The sequence below is a fragment of the Phytophthora sojae genome, assembly GCF_000149755.1.
Source record: "Phytophthora sojae unplaced genomic scaffold PHYSOscaffold_2, whole genome shotgun sequence".
NCBI classification, from domain to species: domain Eukaryota; phylum Oomycota; class Peronosporomycetes; order Peronosporales; family Peronosporaceae; genus Phytophthora; species Phytophthora sojae.
The window spans coordinates 1,457,655-1,475,506 of NW_009258116.1; the positions used below are offsets into that span (position 1 = coordinate 1,457,655).

The 17,852-nt window shown below is 57.6% G+C and overlaps 3 protein-coding genes across 3 annotated transcripts; all 3 read right to left on the reverse strand.

The window, feature by feature from the left end:
* Nucleotides 1–2,055: 2,055 nt before the first annotated feature.
* PHYSODRAFT_246140 (hypothetical protein) lies at nucleotides 2,056–5,285 on the reverse strand (the record flags this gene model as incomplete). The annotated part of the gene is given in 7 exon segments (XM_009520210.1): nucleotides 2,056–2,445; nucleotides 2,484–2,616; nucleotides 2,649–2,925; nucleotides 3,273–4,240; nucleotides 4,386–4,972; nucleotides 4,992–5,089; nucleotides 5,231–5,285. 7 exon segments carry the CDS (start codon nucleotides 5,283–5,285, stop codon nucleotides 2,056–2,058), a joined length of 2,508 nt encoding a protein of 835 aa, XP_009518505.1.
* A 3,035-nt stretch (nucleotides 5,286–8,320) lies between these two features.
* PHYSODRAFT_482091 (hypothetical protein) lies at nucleotides 8,321–8,773 on the reverse strand (the record flags this gene model as incomplete). The annotated part of the gene is made up of 1 exon (XM_009520211.1): nucleotides 8,321–8,773. A coding segment is annotated over one exon (453 nt), but the record flags the coding sequence as incomplete, so codon positions are not given.
* A 1,705-nt stretch (nucleotides 8,774–10,478) lies between these two features.
* PHYSODRAFT_344401 (hypothetical protein) lies at nucleotides 10,479–13,393 on the reverse strand (the record flags this gene model as incomplete). Its single annotated transcript, XM_009520212.1, has 6 exons — nucleotides 10,479–10,963; nucleotides 11,068–11,498; nucleotides 11,735–11,847; nucleotides 12,662–12,754; nucleotides 12,833–13,111; nucleotides 13,241–13,393. The coding sequence occupies 6 exons, from the start codon at nucleotides 13,391–13,393 to the stop codon at nucleotides 10,515–10,517; spliced, it is 1,518 nt and encodes a 505-aa protein (XP_009518507.1). The 3' UTR covers nucleotides 10,479–10,514.
* Nucleotides 13,394–17,852: the final 4,459 nt, after the last annotated feature.

Here is a 17,852-nt window from a genome sequence, read left to right on the forward strand (position 1 = left end):
GGGCTGCTCTACTACCAGCCGAGAAGCGACAATTCCGCCGAGGATCGCGATGTGATGATGAAGCTGGTGATCCCGGAGACTCTTCGGGAGGATGTACTCCACCACTATCACGCGAGCCTGGAAGGCGGACACCAGGGTATTGTCCGCACGTACCAACGCGTGAGGCGCCACTTCCATTGGCCAGGGATCTTCAGAAGCGTCCGGCGCTACGTCGGCGAATGCACCGACTGTGAGACGGGAAAGGGTCGGCCGACCATCCATGGCGAGTCGCCGGGCAACATCGTCGCGACGTACCCGTTCCAGGTCATCGCCATGGACCATATTCCGTCGTTGCCGGCATCCTACAAAGGCAACACAGAGCTGTTAGTCTGGGGCGACCTCTTCACGAGGTTCGTCGTGGTAAAAGCGAACGCGTCACGAACCGCGCAGACGGTGGCCGAGGCGTACGAGGAGGCGGTGTTCAGGCGCTTCGGCGCGAGCGAGGCTATCCGCCACGACCGCGAGCCGGGCTTCATGTCCGACTTCTTCAAGGCGTTCAGCAAACTCATGGGTCAGAGACAGCGATCGACGCTCGCATATCGTCCCCAAGCCAACGGTGCTGCAGAACGGATGGTGCAGACGGTTACAAGAGCGATCAAGATGTACATCGCGGACGTCGACCAACGGGACTGGGACGAATACGCCGAGCGTCTTACCTTCGCGCTAAATACGTCGCACGACCGGACGAGGAACGAAACCCCGTTCTTCTTAGTGCATGGCTGGGATCCTCGGTCGACCCTGGAAAAAAGCGACACTGGCCGTCGGGAACACGTCGACCCGGGACGCCGAGGCGAGGCGGTGGAGGCTCCGTATCCAGCGACACTACAAGGTGGCAAGGGCACAAGCGTTGGAGTTAGTCCGAGAGGCCGTCGAAGAGAGAGCGCGTCGACAAACTGAAAACGCGACGCAACATGAGATCGCGACGGGCTCGCAAGTTTGGCTGTACCTGGATCGGGTGAAGCCGGGGTATGCGAAGCTCGCCCACATGTGGCACGGACCCTTCCGCGTCGCCGAGCTGGTCAGCGCGTTCGCAGTGCGCCTCGAGACGGCGGGTACGCCCTATCAGCTGTACCCCGTCGTCCACATCTCCAGGCTGAAGCCCGTCCGGGAATTCCCGTCGCGACCCGCGACGCAGCTGGCGGTGCCGACCGAGGAGCGCTTCGACTTCGACGTGGAGCTCTTGCCGGAGGATAGCTGGGAAGTCACGCGCGAGCTGGAGGACGACGTCTTCGAGGTCGAGAAGATAGTGAACGTGCGCGAAGGGTGGGCTACCCGGTATGGGCGCACGCGACGCGAGTTCGAAGTCAAATGGAAGGGCTACCCGGACACGACGTGAGTCGACGAGCTCGATCTGAATTGCGGCGGGTTGCTGTACGACTTCCTGCGCCGGCGCACGGGACGCAACCGGTTCGAGGCGATGCAGTCGCACGAGAACTCGGAGGCGGCGGAGCCTGGTGGGTGAGCGCCCACGGGTGCGACTAAGTCGCAAGGGGGCTGCCGACGGGAGGACAGGTGGGAAGCCTCGACTCTGGGAATGGCCGGAGCGAGGGATTGGATGAGGGAAGTGAGGAGGACCGGCCTGTTGCTGAAGATGGGACGGCGGAGGGCCGTCTCATAAAAGATGTGAAAAAGAGAAAGAAAAGAGGGAAGGTGTCAAGGGGATGCATTGAAGTTACGGCTGCGAGCTGCACCAAAGTAACGGGCTACGCTCAAACCTGCTGGACGAACTTGCCTGCAAGGCGAGGCACGAGGTAAGCGTGGTGGGCACGCGTCACGCGACAACGCATGCTGGCATCCATCTGCTCGACGGTGAGCGGCGTTCGGTGGAAGCGACGCCAAGGCGCCTGGGCGTCAACGTCGTCGAGCGCTTCCTGCAGCGTCGTGTGCTGAAGGCCCGGAAACCACCGTCCGATTCGTGAGTGCGCCGGTGGAAAGTGAAGAACCGCGGGGTCCAGAAGCAAGTCCATGTCGGCGAGCCCACGGCGAAACAAGTCGACCACCAGCTGGAGGAACTGTTCAGGTGGTCGCCTGCGTGCGACCGACGGGAGTTGCGAGACGAACGTCACGACCGCCACGCAGTGCCAGGCACATGGAGCTCGTGAGTAGACCCCCAGTACGCCTGTGCCCAGCGCTCGACGGTCGCATGAACGGCTGGAACGCGGCGTCGTCCGACGCGAACAGCACCGACTCCACTTCCTGAGCCAAGTAGCGCCATGGCCGCGTGGCGTACAACGCGTCGACGTTGGCGCGTGTCACCAAGGCTCGGTTCCAGTTCGCCGGTTCGGGGACAGGCGCGCGGGGGCAGATCCAACCCCGCGGCGGCAAGAAGCGTGCTCGCAATTCGCGAGCCGTGATGGTGTGGAGCCGAAGACGACGTACGGACTTGGGCCACGGAAAGTAGCCGCGCTGTGTCCAACCCGAAGGCGTGCCAGCCGGGGGATTACCGGAACGAAGAAGGGCACCACTGGGGCAGCTCCCTCCGAGCCACTTGACACGGAACTGGAAGACGAAGGGCGGGCAGAGGACGGCGAGGACGAATCAGTCATCAGGCCCGCCGGAGTGAATCGCCGAACCAGTCTGAGACGGTCGCCGACCTCGCGTGGGAGAACTTCGCGTGGGAGAACGTGCCGACCGCGAAGGTGACGCCGGCCGACGCGAGCGGGTCGAGTGAGCGGAAACAGCCGACCCCGCGGAGCTCGCCGAGCCGACGGAGTGATCCGACGAGCGCGACGAGGAACGCGACGATGAACGCGAAGCCGAGCGGGAAGGCGACGCCGAACGCGACGCCGAGGGCGAACGGGAGCGCGGACGCGAAGTCGATCGAGAACGTGAACGCGGCGAAGAACGCGAGCGGGAAGAAGGGCTCCGCAAACGGCGGCGTTTTGGCTGAGGAGAGAGCGCCCCAGCGTCACTCTCCGAGGACTCCGAACCGAAGAGAGACGCGTCTGCACGAGCACGCGCCGCAGCCGCAGCCACAGCCGCTGCCGGCGACGATGTGACAGAGGAAGCTTGTGCGGCCGCGCTGTTCGAGGCTGCTGTGTCAGCCCTTGTAGAAGCCCGCTGACTTCGACGCCGTGGCGAAGAATTCGACGTGGAGGTCGCCGGGAGCCCTGCGCAGCTCGAAGAAGGGCGCCTAGAGCCTGAAGGCCTGGCTCCACTGGATCGATGTCGACGTGTACTCGACAATGATGAAGCCGAGGAAGACCCCGGAACCTGAAGAGGGGCCAGAGTACCGACAGAGGAGGACAGCCGCTGAGCCGAAACACTCGGCGAAGGCACGGTGCCAGAGCTGGGGGCTGATGCGGACGACCCAGCGACCACAACAGGAGGCGACGCGACGGACACAGCCACAGGCGTGGCCCTGGCGAGATCGGCAGGAGGAAGGGGGATGGCAGCGTCCACTTCCGCTGCGTAGGTAGCCTCGAGGCGGCGGATCAAGTCGGCGGTGTCGATGGTACCGCCTACCGACGAAACGGAGTTGGCCAGCTTGCCAGCCAGGTCGTCGCGCACGCGCTGAGCCAACTCTCGGCCCCGGCGCGCGTCTCGAAGCATGCGCCTCCAGGCCACCGCACGCTCGTCACGCTCCCGGACCGCTAGATCGCGTTCGTCATCCAGGTCTGCAACGCGGACGCTCAGACGGCGGATGTGCGCGCCGGCCGCATCTCTTCGCTGCAGCGACCGACGCCACATGGCCAACCAGCCGGTGCGATACTGCCCGGATCGCGAGGCAGCCTGCAGCTCATTTGCCTGGGCCCGGGCCGTCTCTGCCTCGGCGACCACGCGTGCAGTCGAGGCAGCCGCGGCGGTCTCCTCCAGCTCGCGTATGCGATCCGTCTCGCGCTGGAGCGCCTCGGCGTGGGTAACCAGCAACGCATTCACGCGCCGGACGTCGGCTTGCAGCGGGTCGTTCAGGGGCAGACTCAGTCTCAGCTCGACTTTGAGCAAGCGAGTTACGAGCGACGCGCAGATCCTCAACCAGAGCGTCGCGCTGCTGTTCAACTCCCGCCTGAGCTTGACGTGCTTGGTCGCGCTCACGGACTGCAGCGTCACGACCTTGCTCCAGAGTGAGGGGCACCTGCCGAGCCTGATCGCGCTCCCCGACGACTGCGTCACGCTCCTGCTCGAGCGCAACGAGATCCCGACGTGCTTGGTCACGTTCGGCGAGGGCGCCGTCACGTTGTCGCTCTCGACGGGCGACAGACTGTCGCGCCCGATCTCGCTGCGTTACGGCAGCGTCGAGCTGGGTCTGGACAGGGACTAGGGCGGCCTCCGCAGCAGCCAGCCGAGTGCGCAGGTCGTCGCGCTCAGCACGCGCGTCGTCCCGCTCACCGAGCGCGGCGAACAACCGCGCCATAGAAACCGTAGACGTCGAGGGAGGGGCCGGCACCGGAGGGACCGCGGCGAGCCGCGCGGACAGGTCAGCTACCTCCGCTTGAGAGGCGGCGAGCTGGTCCTGGAGGGCGTGGTAATCCTCAACCGACGAAGCCTTGAACACCCGGAGCTGGGTCTCAGCCGCATCCACGCGTCCGGCCTGGTCGCGGAGGCCGCGTACGCGGTCTTCGAGGTCGACGTTAGCCTGCTCCGTGCGCGCGCGAGACAAGAGCGCCTGCTCAAGCATCACCATACCCGCCTGGTAACCTTCGCGGGTGCGGTGAAGGAGAGCGAGGTTCCGATCGTGGAACACGGAGGCGTGAGCAGCCAAGCCGGTATTGTTCACCGACACAAGCTCATACTGAGCCCGGGGCGCCCGATTCTCCTGGGCGAGGGCATGTGCGTCGGCGACGAGAGCCGCCACCGAGGGAACGGGCGTACCAGGTGCTGGAAGCGTGACGGGAAAACGTGCAGGAGGACGAGGGCGGTGTGCCCCCACTCGCGCAGACGGCACAGCCGGCAGCTTCGAGGTCTTCGGTGTCGAGTTCGTCGTCGACCACCTCTATGTCGGCAGCACGTACGTCTTCCCGACGAACCATGGACTTGAGAGGAGCGACGGCGATGCACGGCGACAGGAGAGGCTTCAGCAGGACGGGGCGCGACGGGCGCGAGACGAGTTCTGCAACGGCACACCCACCTGGGGAGTGCGCGTGCGTGGCAGCGGGACGGATGTGGAATAGCACCCCACGATATGTCGCGCCAGAGGACGGGTGACGGGAAGTGCCGGGAAAGATGGCAACCGACGAGACGGATGGAATACGACGCGTCGGGATGGCCAGAGAGGTTAACGGGATGATGGGCCTTGTGACACGCATACCGGCGGCGGAATCAGGCTAATTCTGGCTGATTCGACGAGCCGGTTCATGCGCCCGGTCACGCAAACCCCGTCGACCCCAAAAAAACCGTCAACCCTAAACCCCGTCGAGAAAATCCCGTCGAAGGAATCCCGTCGAGCTCAAGTTGTGATTACGCCACGCAAATCGGGTTGAAGGACGGTAGTGCAAGCACGACAGAAGTAAGGATAGGTACAGAGCGGTAGACTTAGCAAACAGTTTTACAGAGTAGCCAGTAGCAAGGACATAGGATAGGGTAAGGACTCAGTCCCGAAATTTCTCTGAACCACTCAGACCTCTCCCCTCCGGAAGATCGCCAGGTTCTCGAAAACCACCAAGCGTCGGAAAGCAGAGCCGCAAGGAACACGCGGCCCCCCGTCGCTCGCTGGCTCGGGCACTCACCCCCCCCCCCCTCAAACCCCGTGCTGGAAACGAAGGCACGTAAAACGTATACCGGTTAGGAGGCGCCCGATAACGCGCAGCCTAGACGAAGGACTGCATGGCCTTATAACCGCTGTGCACAAGACCCCGCGTCGGCCCGATAACGCCGCACGCCCGAAGGGATCTCCGAGGAAACGCCGGCCCGATAAGTCCGCGCGCCCAAGGAACAACCGACGCCCTAAGACAAGGAACAAGCGTCCACTCAACCCCCCCCCAACTCTGAAGCTTGCGAAGACTTGGGCTCTATATTCGAAGATACGCTACTCAAGGGAAATTGCCCGTCGCGACCGCAGATTGGACGCGTCGGGTTTGTGCGAGGACGAACTCCGCGATTTCTGTGAGGCCGCTACTCCACAGAAGTATTCTAGGGGGCGCCATTGAGGGTGGGTGAGTTGAGGATGATTCTCCACCAAGCAAGGTCCTCTCGCATGTGGGGTGTCATAGGGACAGAAGTCCATCGGTGTAGTTTGGATTCTGCCGCGCATAGGCGTTGGAGAAACGCCTTGGCCGGTCGGACGCAAGTCGCGACGTGACGGAGGGAGCCTAGGAGAGATCGATACTGCTTGCGGCTTAGAGCGCGCAAATTGTAGGCGTCGGTGACGAGGGCGCGGGCTTTGACGATCTTGTCAGCTGGAATCGACACTGTACCAGCGATGGTGTTCCGGGCCCAGGATGAGGGTCATGGCTGATCGAAGTGACTGCTCCACGTCTGTGCAGTTTGACCAGACGTCTGCAGCAATGCAGACGTGGTCATCGACCCAGTGATAGTTGAAAAACCCGTTTGGGTAATACGCGTTTGAGGTTGTGCCGTGGATGTGGGCGATCGCATCGCCGATGACTCCGTAGAATCCCGGTGATCCTGTCCAGCCGAAACAGGCCGAGAGGTCGATGACGAGGGCGTCGTCTTCGGGGATCGTCCCGGCAAAGAGGTGAGCTGAATGGCTGTGCGTGCCAAGGTTACGGAAGGCGGCTGCCACATCCTCTAGTAGAATTTTGATGCTGCGCCCGGGAAAGCGTTCTTTCTGGGCGAGAATCTCCCGAGCGATAGCTGCGCAGTGCTTGTACTCGGCGGTGGGCACTGACTCGGCGTCGGTGTGATCGTTGACGGACGCCCCCTCTGGGAAGGATAGGTCGTGGATGACCCGGCCGGCTACGTCGGGGTCACCGTTGCCCTTGTCGATCACCCCGAAGGGACTCAAGAACAGCTGGGGCTAGAATTGGGCGACGGCACGGTCGACGACGATGCAGCGGCCGAGGTCCTGCTCCTTCCGGATGTTCATGCGGAGGACTTTAAGGCTCTCGGTGGCGGACGGTTGGTTTCGTGGAGGGCTGGTTTGGCGGGGCATTGGTGACGTTAGAGTCACAGTAATCCCTTCCTGCACAATGGGCAGCAGGGTATGTAGTTTGGGGTACGTTCTGCAGCTTTGCTGTATGACGGCAGGAACGATATCCTTATTGGGACGGTAGTCGGACGTCGTCTGCCCGCGTAGCAGCTCGATTAGGGTGGGAAGTGAGCACTGGGTGCGGCGCACGTATTCAGATACCACACTCTGTAGTGGCTTGTGTAGATGGAACTGCTGGCGGCCGCCGGCCCATTCCGCCGTTGGGAAGTCCCTGTTAGGTAGTGATAGGTGGACTGCGCTGAACGCCGTCGCCGCGGCCTTGCCCCGTATACTTGCCCATATATTGGAACTCCTCCGTCCCCGGGACAGGAACTGCTGCACTTGGAGTGCGCTAGGTGGGGCACGGAGCGGTTGAGATATGGGTGACCCGCAGCTTGTGCTGTTTATTTAGCTGCGCTAGGAGGTAGCCTAGCGGATGTGGATGCGGCAATGCGCGCGCCATGATGGGATGCGTGCGTGACCTGATGATTGCGCGGTTCGAGTGAGGCCGCATAGGACGTTGGATTGGGTGCAGGGTATCGAGATAGCAGATCTGCCGTTATGTGTTGTTGGCCGGGGTTGACGGTGAGGTTGGATACGATCTGAGGCATCGCGGTTTCATGGTGCGTTCTAGAAGGGGAGGTGTCTTTGGTTTGACTACCGGTATGGTGAGTCGGCGTATGTAGGTGCACGGTGGTGCCACTGTGTGGTGGGTTTAGTACGTTACGTGGGTGCGTAAGCAGATCCACGGGCTCAGAAGTAGAGGGGATAAACAATGCGGCGTTTGTATTAGCGTCAGTGGTATCAAGTGTTGGGGTCCGAAGCGCCTGTGAGCCGGTAGCGCCTCGGCACCCTCAGGGGCGGCGAGGGCCGTGATGGCCGCGGCGGGTGGTGCCGTACTGCCTGGTAATGTACGATACTAGGTCTCTGGGAAGAGGGCCGTCCCACGTGTGCGTGCGGAATGAGTACGCGCAGCGGTCTCGGGTACCTCCGGTGCACATGCCGCCGCCGAAGAAGCGCAGGCATGGCTCCGTACCGTCTGAACGACGAGGCACCAGGGCTCGGATGTTGTCCGGCATAGCCTGGGGGCGGCTGTTTTGCGCGCGCCGTGGTTGCCCGGCCTGTGGAGGCGCGCGCAGTGGAGCAGGTTGAGATTGGGCTGTGGCTGTGAGACTCTGCAGAGCGAGCAGCCATTCAACCGACCTGTACTCGATTGCCTCGGTGTCGGCGCAGAAATCCCTCCGAGTCTTCCGACAGGTGAGCGACAGCGCGACCGAGATAGACGTTCGCATACTGCAGCGTGCGTGTCACGCGTTCCGAGGTGTTAGCCGGGTCGGCCCTCTGATTGTCGAAGACAAATCGACGGAGTTGATCCAGCAGCCGATTCATGTGCGGGTACCAGTGAGTAGCACCGAAGGAGCTGAGCCCGCTGAGTGCAAGTAGAATATCGTCGTAAGTTGTGCACTCGGCGGGCTGTGGCGGTTGAGCTGCTGAACTAAAGTCCAGCGAGAAGTTGGTGTTGTTCGAACTGCGCTTGAGCCTCTCGTCGTCCGACAGATGGCGGAAGTGGGAAAGGGACAGGCCTTGAGAACCAATGCGCACGCCGTAGAGACCAGACGCGGTAGCAATACTCGAGTCGAAAGGGATGCTGGCGAGGCGACGAGTCCACAGGAGCGTGTCGGTAGGGGGGTGAACGCACCGTCGGAGCGAGACAGGTTTGCGATACTTCTATAGGCGGCAAGGATGTGCGTGACGTGCGGTACAAACTCGCTGCGGCTCCGCTGATTGAGCGACGGGAAGCTAGTAGATCGCAGCTTGCGTAACTGCGCCGGTGGTAATTCATTCGTGTGGAGCGCAGGTACAGTCCAAGAGACGGTGCGAGTCCCGTCAACCATGATTGGCTGTAGCTATGGGCGGGCCGGCGGCGCCAGAGTCATAGTCGGGTTGGCTTCGGCAGCGTCCAGACGCCTGCTCATGTCAATGACCAGGGCGCTGAGAGAGCCTACTTGAGCTGCAAGACGTTCAATGGCGTTGTCACCCGCGGCTCCGCCTGGGAATCCACTGGGGGCGGCCCCGCTGGCTGCCTGTGGGCCCGAAAGAAATGAGGCTAAGTCAAAGTTGTCGCTGGTGTCGATCTCGCGAGATCCCGAGAGAGCTGTCTGTGCACTGGCTCGTCCTTCCGCTGGCGGCGCAGACGACCCAAATGGCGACGGCCCTGCTGATGGTGACCGCGCAGCATGTTCGCCGGCATCGCCCGGTGAAGGTGGACTGTCGAGGTAGATGATTGAGTGCCTTTTGTGTTGGTGCTTGGAGGAGGTACCGGGCTGCACCGCTGGGGCAGCGCCGGCCGCGCCAGAGTCCGCGGCGCGCTTCGAACCCCCGCGCTGGACTGCCTGCACACCTCGGGCAAGTTTCGCTGCTCGAGCGGCGGTGCCAGTTTTTGCTTGCCAGCCGCTTTTGCCCGTGGCGCGGTAGCCGATGTAGGCGAAGGTGACGGCGACGCCAGCAGATCGTCGGGACCGCAAGGCGCCGGTCGCGCGAGTTTCTTCTTCCGCTCCGCCGAGCGTGCGGCACCCTCTGCTTTCCGCTTCTGAATTCTGCGGCTCGCGCGAGGAGTTGTCGAAGTCGAGGACGGGGTCGGCCGAGTGCCATCCGCCTCAGCGGGCTCCGATCCCGGTGGTGGTGAAGCTGGAGCTGGTGTTTCCGTCACGACCGTAGCCGGGCCGGTGCTCATGGCCCGGGATGGGGATGGATGAGCGGACGATATTGCCAGCTGGTGCGTGGGTGAGCTGGGGGGCGACATCGGCACTAGGTCGAGGCTGGAGCTGGGAGGAGATAGAGGTGAGGAGGAAGGACTACTTGCGAGGCTTAAGGCGAAAGGCCGAATGAGCAGTAGCGTTCGGCAGCTCCACAGCTTCTCGCTCTCGGCCGCACACCGTCCTCAGACGCCGAGCACTGTTCTGAGCGGGGTTTCTTAACCGCTGCGCCTCCCCCCACCAAGAAACACTTTTTCGTGCCTGCGTCACGAAACCACCATGCGTGTCAACTGTGAACGATGGCCCCTTAAATCAAGGCTTGATCTTCAAGCAGGTCCTCGCGCGATAAATTGATGGTGTCTCCTTGACCGGCCCTCGCACTGCAGTTCAACTTTGGTGCCGGTGGTCCCCTGGGTGCTGCGTATCAAGACCCGACTTCAACGAAGTGCAGCGGCCATGATGTCCAGAGATCTACTCCGATGTCCGATGTCTTCCAAAGATCAAGCGTCGAACGAAGTTACAGACCCATCTCCGGTGCGTACGAGTGGTGAGGTTGAGAACCCGATACAGTACTTGCGATTGCGACTCTCACCTCAACATTTTCACTCACTTCTTCGTCAATGAACCGTTGCTCAGGTCTCCACGAGCTCCGACAGAGCCGTCGACACTTCACCATGCAGTTGAAGCAGCAACAAATGAGCACGAGTCACTCGTGCAAAGCGCTCCAGTCGATCGAGCACCCGAGGCATCGCCGAACGGAGCAGCGGCAGCTCCACCAACAGCGGCACGAACTCATACGCGTATCCAGCCGAGATCGCGACGAGCAACGCATCAGCCAAGTCGACTCTACGTGGAGAAGATACCGGCAAGACATCGACGCTGGCAACCCACTCCGCACACAGCTCCGTCAGCAAGACACCGCTGATCCGACTTTCTTCTGCGTCGTCATCAGCTACGTCGTCGTCGTGGTCGACCTCGAGGTTTTGATCATGTGCTTCCCGAAGCCAATGCAAGATGTCTCGTCGAACGTGCTCGTGCAGCAGCAGCAGCTCTGAGCGTGGAGAACGAAGCACCATGCGGCCTCGTGGAAATAAACGTGCACCATGACGCTGAAGGCTTTCGACGATGGCATCGCGTTCGACTAGCCGACGACTCGTGCTCGCTTCCGTTATTCCAGCAACATACAAACTCGTCTTCCCGCGTTGTTCATGGCGTTCAGCGGATTCGTCGCTTCATCCAGCTCCTGCAAGTCTCCAAATACGACTGCGAGTTGTCGTAGCAGCGTTTCCATCACGCTGACAGAGCCGTGCTGAGCTGCGTAATGCGCAGGCGACTCGCCCATTGCCGTGACAGCCGTCAAGCTCCCACCTGCAGGATCCAGATCCACCAGCAGCTCCATCAACTGCGGACTGCGCTTTACAATCGCGTGGTGCAGTGGCGTCTCCCCTGCAGTATTGCTCACTGTTACCGAGGAGTACCCTCCCTCCACAATGAGACGCACGGCTCCTTCGATCTCAATGTCCACAGCGCTGGACAGGACGTCGGCCGCAAAATCTCTTCGGTGCGCTGTGGCCACCATGTGGTGGTGGTTCAACATGATCTGCAGCATGTTCATGCTGCGGCGCCATAAGCAGTGTATGAGTGGGGACTCGCCGTTTTCATCGCTTAGATCGATGTCGGCTCCGCGAGATACAAGTAAATTGGCCACGAGAAGACTGCCTTCCTGGATGCAGTGATGAAGGGCTGTTTTGCCGTTCTATTATTGTTGTCCATGTTTTCAATTGCAAAAACAAAATAAAAACGTTAGAATCATTAATGCGATGAATTGACTACATCACAGATCAACTCTTACCTCGTCTCGAGCGTCGACGTCAGCGCCAGCATCCAGAAAAAGCTTGGCAACGTCAAGCACATCGCCATTCGCAGCGTAGTGGAGTGCACAATACCCGTCCTTACTAAGCCGTGCTAAAGCACGGAGAAGCTCTGGATTTTATCATGTAGTTTTGATTCTAGGTTTGATTCTAAGTTAATTTATCTTAAATGTGCCTAGCAGTTCTGCCCGAGGTTCTTTGGTTAGAGCGAAGTATCCTTAAATTTCAGCAGTTGGTGCTTTGTCTTTATTCGGGTTTGCTACCAAGTTCCGAAACCATGAAAGTATGCACTGCCAACTATCTCAAGCCCTTACGCAAGCATGTACTGGTCACTCGCTATGCCTTAGCTATGTTGCAATAATATGCAGCCAACGTCAAGACTTGAATGCGGCGGTAACGGTACGTATGCACGTGCAGAATGGTTGAAACGAGCACGTGCAGAATCGTTGAAACGAGACCAGCATCGTTTGAAGACTTCAACGACACCCACGACTTTAAATTGTGTTCGTGGGTGTCGTTCCATGACTTGAACGTGGCGACACCGATGTAACATCGTTGAACATACATGTACTGCAAACACATGTTTGGAGTCATGGTCGAGCGACATCCGATCGATCGTGTCACGCGAATGTCGACCCTAAAAGACTCAAGCAACACGCCGCTGGATAATATATTATCCAAGCGTTTATTAAAGTTAACGGGTACGTTCCGATACGTTAATGATTCGTTCGTTTATAACCGATAGCGGAGCATGCATTTTTATAGTGATTTGCACCTGCAGTAGTATCGCCCTAACAAATCTGGATAAAATCCAGAGAACAAGCACGATAAAAACGCACCACAGCTGATGTCAAAGAGACATGCATCGCAATATAGCACACCCAGCATAATTTGTAACCAAAGCGTACCTGACTTCGAGCACTTGCATCAGCTCCAAACCGCAGCAGCACCTTAGTCACTGCCACATTATCTCGCGCAAGATCACTATCCTCGTGTCGACACTGCACAATTCCAACGAGAGAACTACCGTCAGCCACAACACAGTTCATTCCTTCGGGCAAGCGGTGCCGTCCACGTACATCCTCCACGATGTTCCGACGAACAGCCTGGTTGTTGCGGAAGCCGCAGCGCATGACCACGACGTTGTAGCGCAGCAGCGCCACCATGCTGGGCGTGCGTCCTCCGTGGTTACGGGTGTCGGGGTCTTGGCCCGCTTCAAGCAGCATCTCCACGACGTCGAGACTGTGTCCCCACGCAGCCGTGAGCAATGTGGAGGCTCCACTCGTGGACAAGTGGAAGCTCTCCCAACTGCAGAACTGTCGTCGCGTCGGTGCTCCAGAGGCGGGCGTATTCACGAGCTACGGCAGGATTCGATATACCGAAAGGTAATTAGTCAAAATCTCGTTTGTCAGTTGATGCTTTGTTAAGTAAAGTCATCATCCGTTGCTAGACAGATCTGATCACGTGAAAAGTGTACGAGAACGGACCCGCTGCAGGTCGAGCCACTGCGGGTGTAGGCGGCGCAGTCGCCGCATGGTCTCCACATCTCCCTGCGCACCGGCCGCCAGCCACGCTGCGTGCACTTGCTCCATGGAAGTAGCTGAGGAGCTGTCGCCCGAGTCCGAGTTGGCTGGTGTCATGATGGTTTTATCGTGTTTTTTAAAAACTGTGGGACGCGTGGAGAGCGGGGAGGACCGGGTGGAGGTAATTGCATCACAACGATACGAGCATCTGCAGCTGAGTTTCCAGCTGCCGTGTCTTCATAAATGAGAATTTCTCGGTGGAATCCTTCGCAGTCGAAGAGATCATCATTTGGCTCCAGAAATTGTTGGTCTGGCAACAATACCTAATAATTTCCCTAGCCATAATTGGTCCAAAAGATATAAAACTGTCGACCCCGAACAGCCCGTAACAACCGGAGTCGTGAAGCAGCCAAGCGAGAACCATCAGCGTATCCAAACTTCATGCCGACTAATAGTGTAAAACGCTCACGGGTGTACGCAGACACAGAACGTGTTCTTCAGTTGCAGAGGTGGCTCCGTTCATACACCCGGCCTTCACCGTCCGTTTGCTTGCATCGTCCTGTTCGCCCCCAATCTCGCGCAGTTTTACAGTATCCACTCAACGACAGCACTGCTGAATCGCTCGGCTTGAATGTGGCGGCGAGCTCCTGAAGCAGACCAGCCAACTTGCGCTGCATCTTGAAAACAGTGCTAAACCAGGCTCTGATGAGGTGTACCGCAGTCTCTTCATCTGTGGGTGTGTGCGCGTCTCATCCAACACGTTAACGCTTGTTCTGCAGAAACCCAGCCACTCTTGAGCGTATCTTCTTGCTGTCTTGTACGCAGGATCATGCCACAATTGTTTTGAGCGGTAACGTAGTACACTTTGATAACTGTCACCGTGCGCCTCGGGGTTCGTGTATTTTGCAATACTCTCAAAGCGGGGCAGGATCGCCCAAATCTTCTTGCCTCCGTGCGCAACGCAATCCACCAGACCAGGAGTCGCACTGGTTAAGCCCAATTACATCAGGCAGCAGAGTTCCCGCCGAGTACACATGGGTAATCGACAGATCATTGAGTCCGCACCAATTCAACAGGGTCTGCAAGACGCTCGCCCGACAAGCCCCGCGAGATCCCTCTGCACACGGCAGTGTAGCGATGTTTACTTCAATATTGTTTCTTGGTCGGGCTGTCGCTGTGGAGTCAAGAGTCCGACCTCTCTCTCTTCAGTGCACCCACACGCGCAGCCGAAGTGATGAGCCAACTGGGATGCTCGCAGCTACTGTGCCGCTATCGACAAGGGAAGATGGCCCGTAGCCCACGTTTAGCGCAGGCAGGCAGGCACCTTCGACGGCAGTCGAACCAGCCACAGATGACGACGAAGACGCTTGCACTTGCTTGCCAGTTAGGTCGTCGTCACGGAGATCAGTTGACAGTACTGTCGTAGCTTTCTTCTGAAGTGAGTGGTATAGCGCAGGCCAGATGAGTGGTCGAGTAAGGTGCGAGTAAGGTGATGAAGGCCGTCTCCACGAATAGCTGAAGTTGTGAAGCAGTCAAGAAACCGCAGCGAGAACCAAAAAATATTTTTTTCCTGCTAATGTGATTGGCTGGCACATGGCCAAATTATGCTGCCGCGAAAATAGTTTTGTCCGTGCTGACAAACTGCGCACACTTGCCACTTGTTATGATTTGACTATGGCTGTCGCCAGTGGCACAACACGTTGTCGCCTGGTTGTCGGACTATCAAAACAGCTACCCCCTGCTTCTTCGAGTATGACCTCGAGAAGATGCGGAACTTCTCCAGCTATCAATGCTTCCTGAGATGGCGGCAACTGCTCTTCCGGTCCGGGATTCCTAGAATAGCATTGCCTGTTACAATGAACAAAGCCGTGCATTCACCCGGTATTTTTTATGGGCAATAATTGCATTTCTCGATAGTAATTAATGGTGCTCATACTTCAATCTATCAATAGTACTCGGCCACGTGCCAATACTATCAGCATCAGATAGCTTGCTGTCACTTGTGACACGGAGCCTGCCTCGCCCGCCCCGTTGGCTCGGTTGGATCAAGGAGGAAAGTCAAGACGATCCACCACGACGCTTAAAAGGTTTGCGCATAATGTATTTCATCGTGTTCTGAGCGTCATGGAGAAGTGATCAGACTAGCACACTGTGTGGTAGTCTGACTAGGGAATATCAGTATTTTGAATATCAGTACTTTACTTAAGTATTCAAAATACTGACATTTCCTAGTAGTGTTCGCACAAACGCTGTTTATTAAACACGAGCGTTGTAAAGTGTTTGTCAATGTATAGCGACTATCTAGCAAAATGTAAAAAAAACTAAAAGGAAAATGCAATTGCAGTTTGTAGAGTTCAGTTTATCTCTCTCTCTCTCTCTCTCTCTCTCTCTGAAACTCAAAAAATATTTCCGGATAGTCACTACACTGCGCAAGTCCTGTTACAGTGACACCTCCCTAAATGAACCCCTCTAACTGACCATGTGTTCCCTATCTGGTTAGGATTCCTCGACTGCAAACGGGATTATATGGATTTCACTATAGGTGTTTTATAACTGATCAAAAACCTCTTTATTCTCTAAATGGTCGCAATTGTTGGCGCCTCAACCCTCTAAATGGACGCCGTGGTAATAGATCCAAACTCATATATTTTTCTCAATCACTTGCCTGCCTCCTCCCACGTATGCCATTGTAATAATACTCCAGCCACAAGAAATCGAGCGAAGAGAGAAATTGTATTTGGGATGCTAAGTTGGAACAAAGAGTTTGCAGTAACTGCAAGCTTGTGATAAATAAGCTAGCTACAGTATTTTACAATCAGCGCAGCGTACATATATATTTTACGAAAAACTAAAATATTATGATGTCGAGACAACTAGGGGCAGTAGATATCAAGCAAAACATAAAACTGTAGTTATCTCCGGGCCTCTCCCGGGTTAGATCATCAACTAGAGCCGCCTCGTTCGGGTAACTAGCTTAGAATCACATCCTCAGAACTGTTCATGGCCTGGCCACCTAGGCAACGGGTACTCACCGCCGGGTCGGGGCTGAGCGTTCCACCAGCTAAGACTGGCCCTCTCCCCTTGAGGGTCCAGGGTAGAGACGATGAGGAGGGAGCACTAAGCGACCACGGCCTGGGAGTGACCGGTCTGCTCCCCGCTATTCCCTATGAAATATGCAACGGGTCGCCGTGCGTCGCCCTGCACGAGCCACTTGGCCCGCACGGTACATTCGCACACACAGACCCCTCGGCCAAGGCGCCAACTATAGGCACCGCAGCCCCCGCAGTCTCTCTCTACGGTCCTCTAGCACTCTACTGTCCGGCCGTCCCCGCCGTTCCCGTACGGCGTACCTCGTTTTACGATGTATCCGGCCTCGTCCGGCGTTCACAACCCGTGCTCCAGCGCCAAGTTTCTCAGATTAGTCTCCACTGAATGCCCGTCCTGCACTAAATCTTGACTGAGAGTCGAGCAGCACGCCGCTGCTCGCCGCTCTCCTACGAAGCCCCCTATACCACCTACCTACGGGAACGGCGCCCTTCTCCTAGCTAACTGCTTGGACCTCTCCCCCTTCGGGGCGCATCGCCCGTCTCGAAGCCTCCGGGCCTCACATCTTTCGCCTCCATGTCGCCCCGCCTTGTCCTCATACTGCTCACCGTCCCTGCCGGACGTGTCGTCTCCCTCGCGATCTTCCATCTTCAACCTTCGAACTTCTAGCTACCCCACGCACGCACGTGACAGCAGCCAGCTGGCTAGTCCTTGCCACCGATCGACGTCCCTCGTACACTCTCGCCCCGATCTACGTAACGTACACCACGTTGAGCACGTCCGGCGTCACCTGCTCGCCGAGCAGTTTCTTCTCGCTGCCGCTGCAAGTGACCAACTACAAAACTGCAGGCATGGTGGCAGGATATCGGGACAACAAACATTCCTATAACCTCGCTGTATTGAAACTCACGTACAACCTGAGGGGATGCGATTCTGCTAATACCAATGAGAAGAAGGAGTAGGAACAGACAATACCGCGCCTACCGTTATTGGTTGAGTTCTGTTTGTGTGAAGACGAAACAAAACAAGAGTACGAAAATGCTGGAGGGGTACCAGGTAAAGAAAGCCCTTGTGCACCTAACATATAAAAATGAAGCCATTAGAAGTGTAGCCATTTCTTTATCTGATCAATTATTTAACTGAAACAGCGTATTAGACCGAGCGAACTGGGTGTCATTTATAGAGGTGTGACTGTACTATGGTGTTGTAATATTTCGAGTGTGCTACAATATTACTATCGCTACTCATTTGTGGACTAGTGCCAAGCGATTCCTACCAAAGTCAGATTCACAATATGCGAGACGCAGCACAGCAGCACGTGTATTTACATGGGATGCTTGAAATATTTTTTCTGAAATTTATTTCAGAGCTAAGGGAGGATCCGGGTGGAGGTCCGATTTTCCCATTTATAAACACCTGGTAATTTATATAGATTGATATATAGAGGCATATTTTGAAACGGCTGATGTTGAGGTACAGTGGCGCTTTTATAATTAATACCCGAGAAAATTCATAAATTACGTGGATGCTA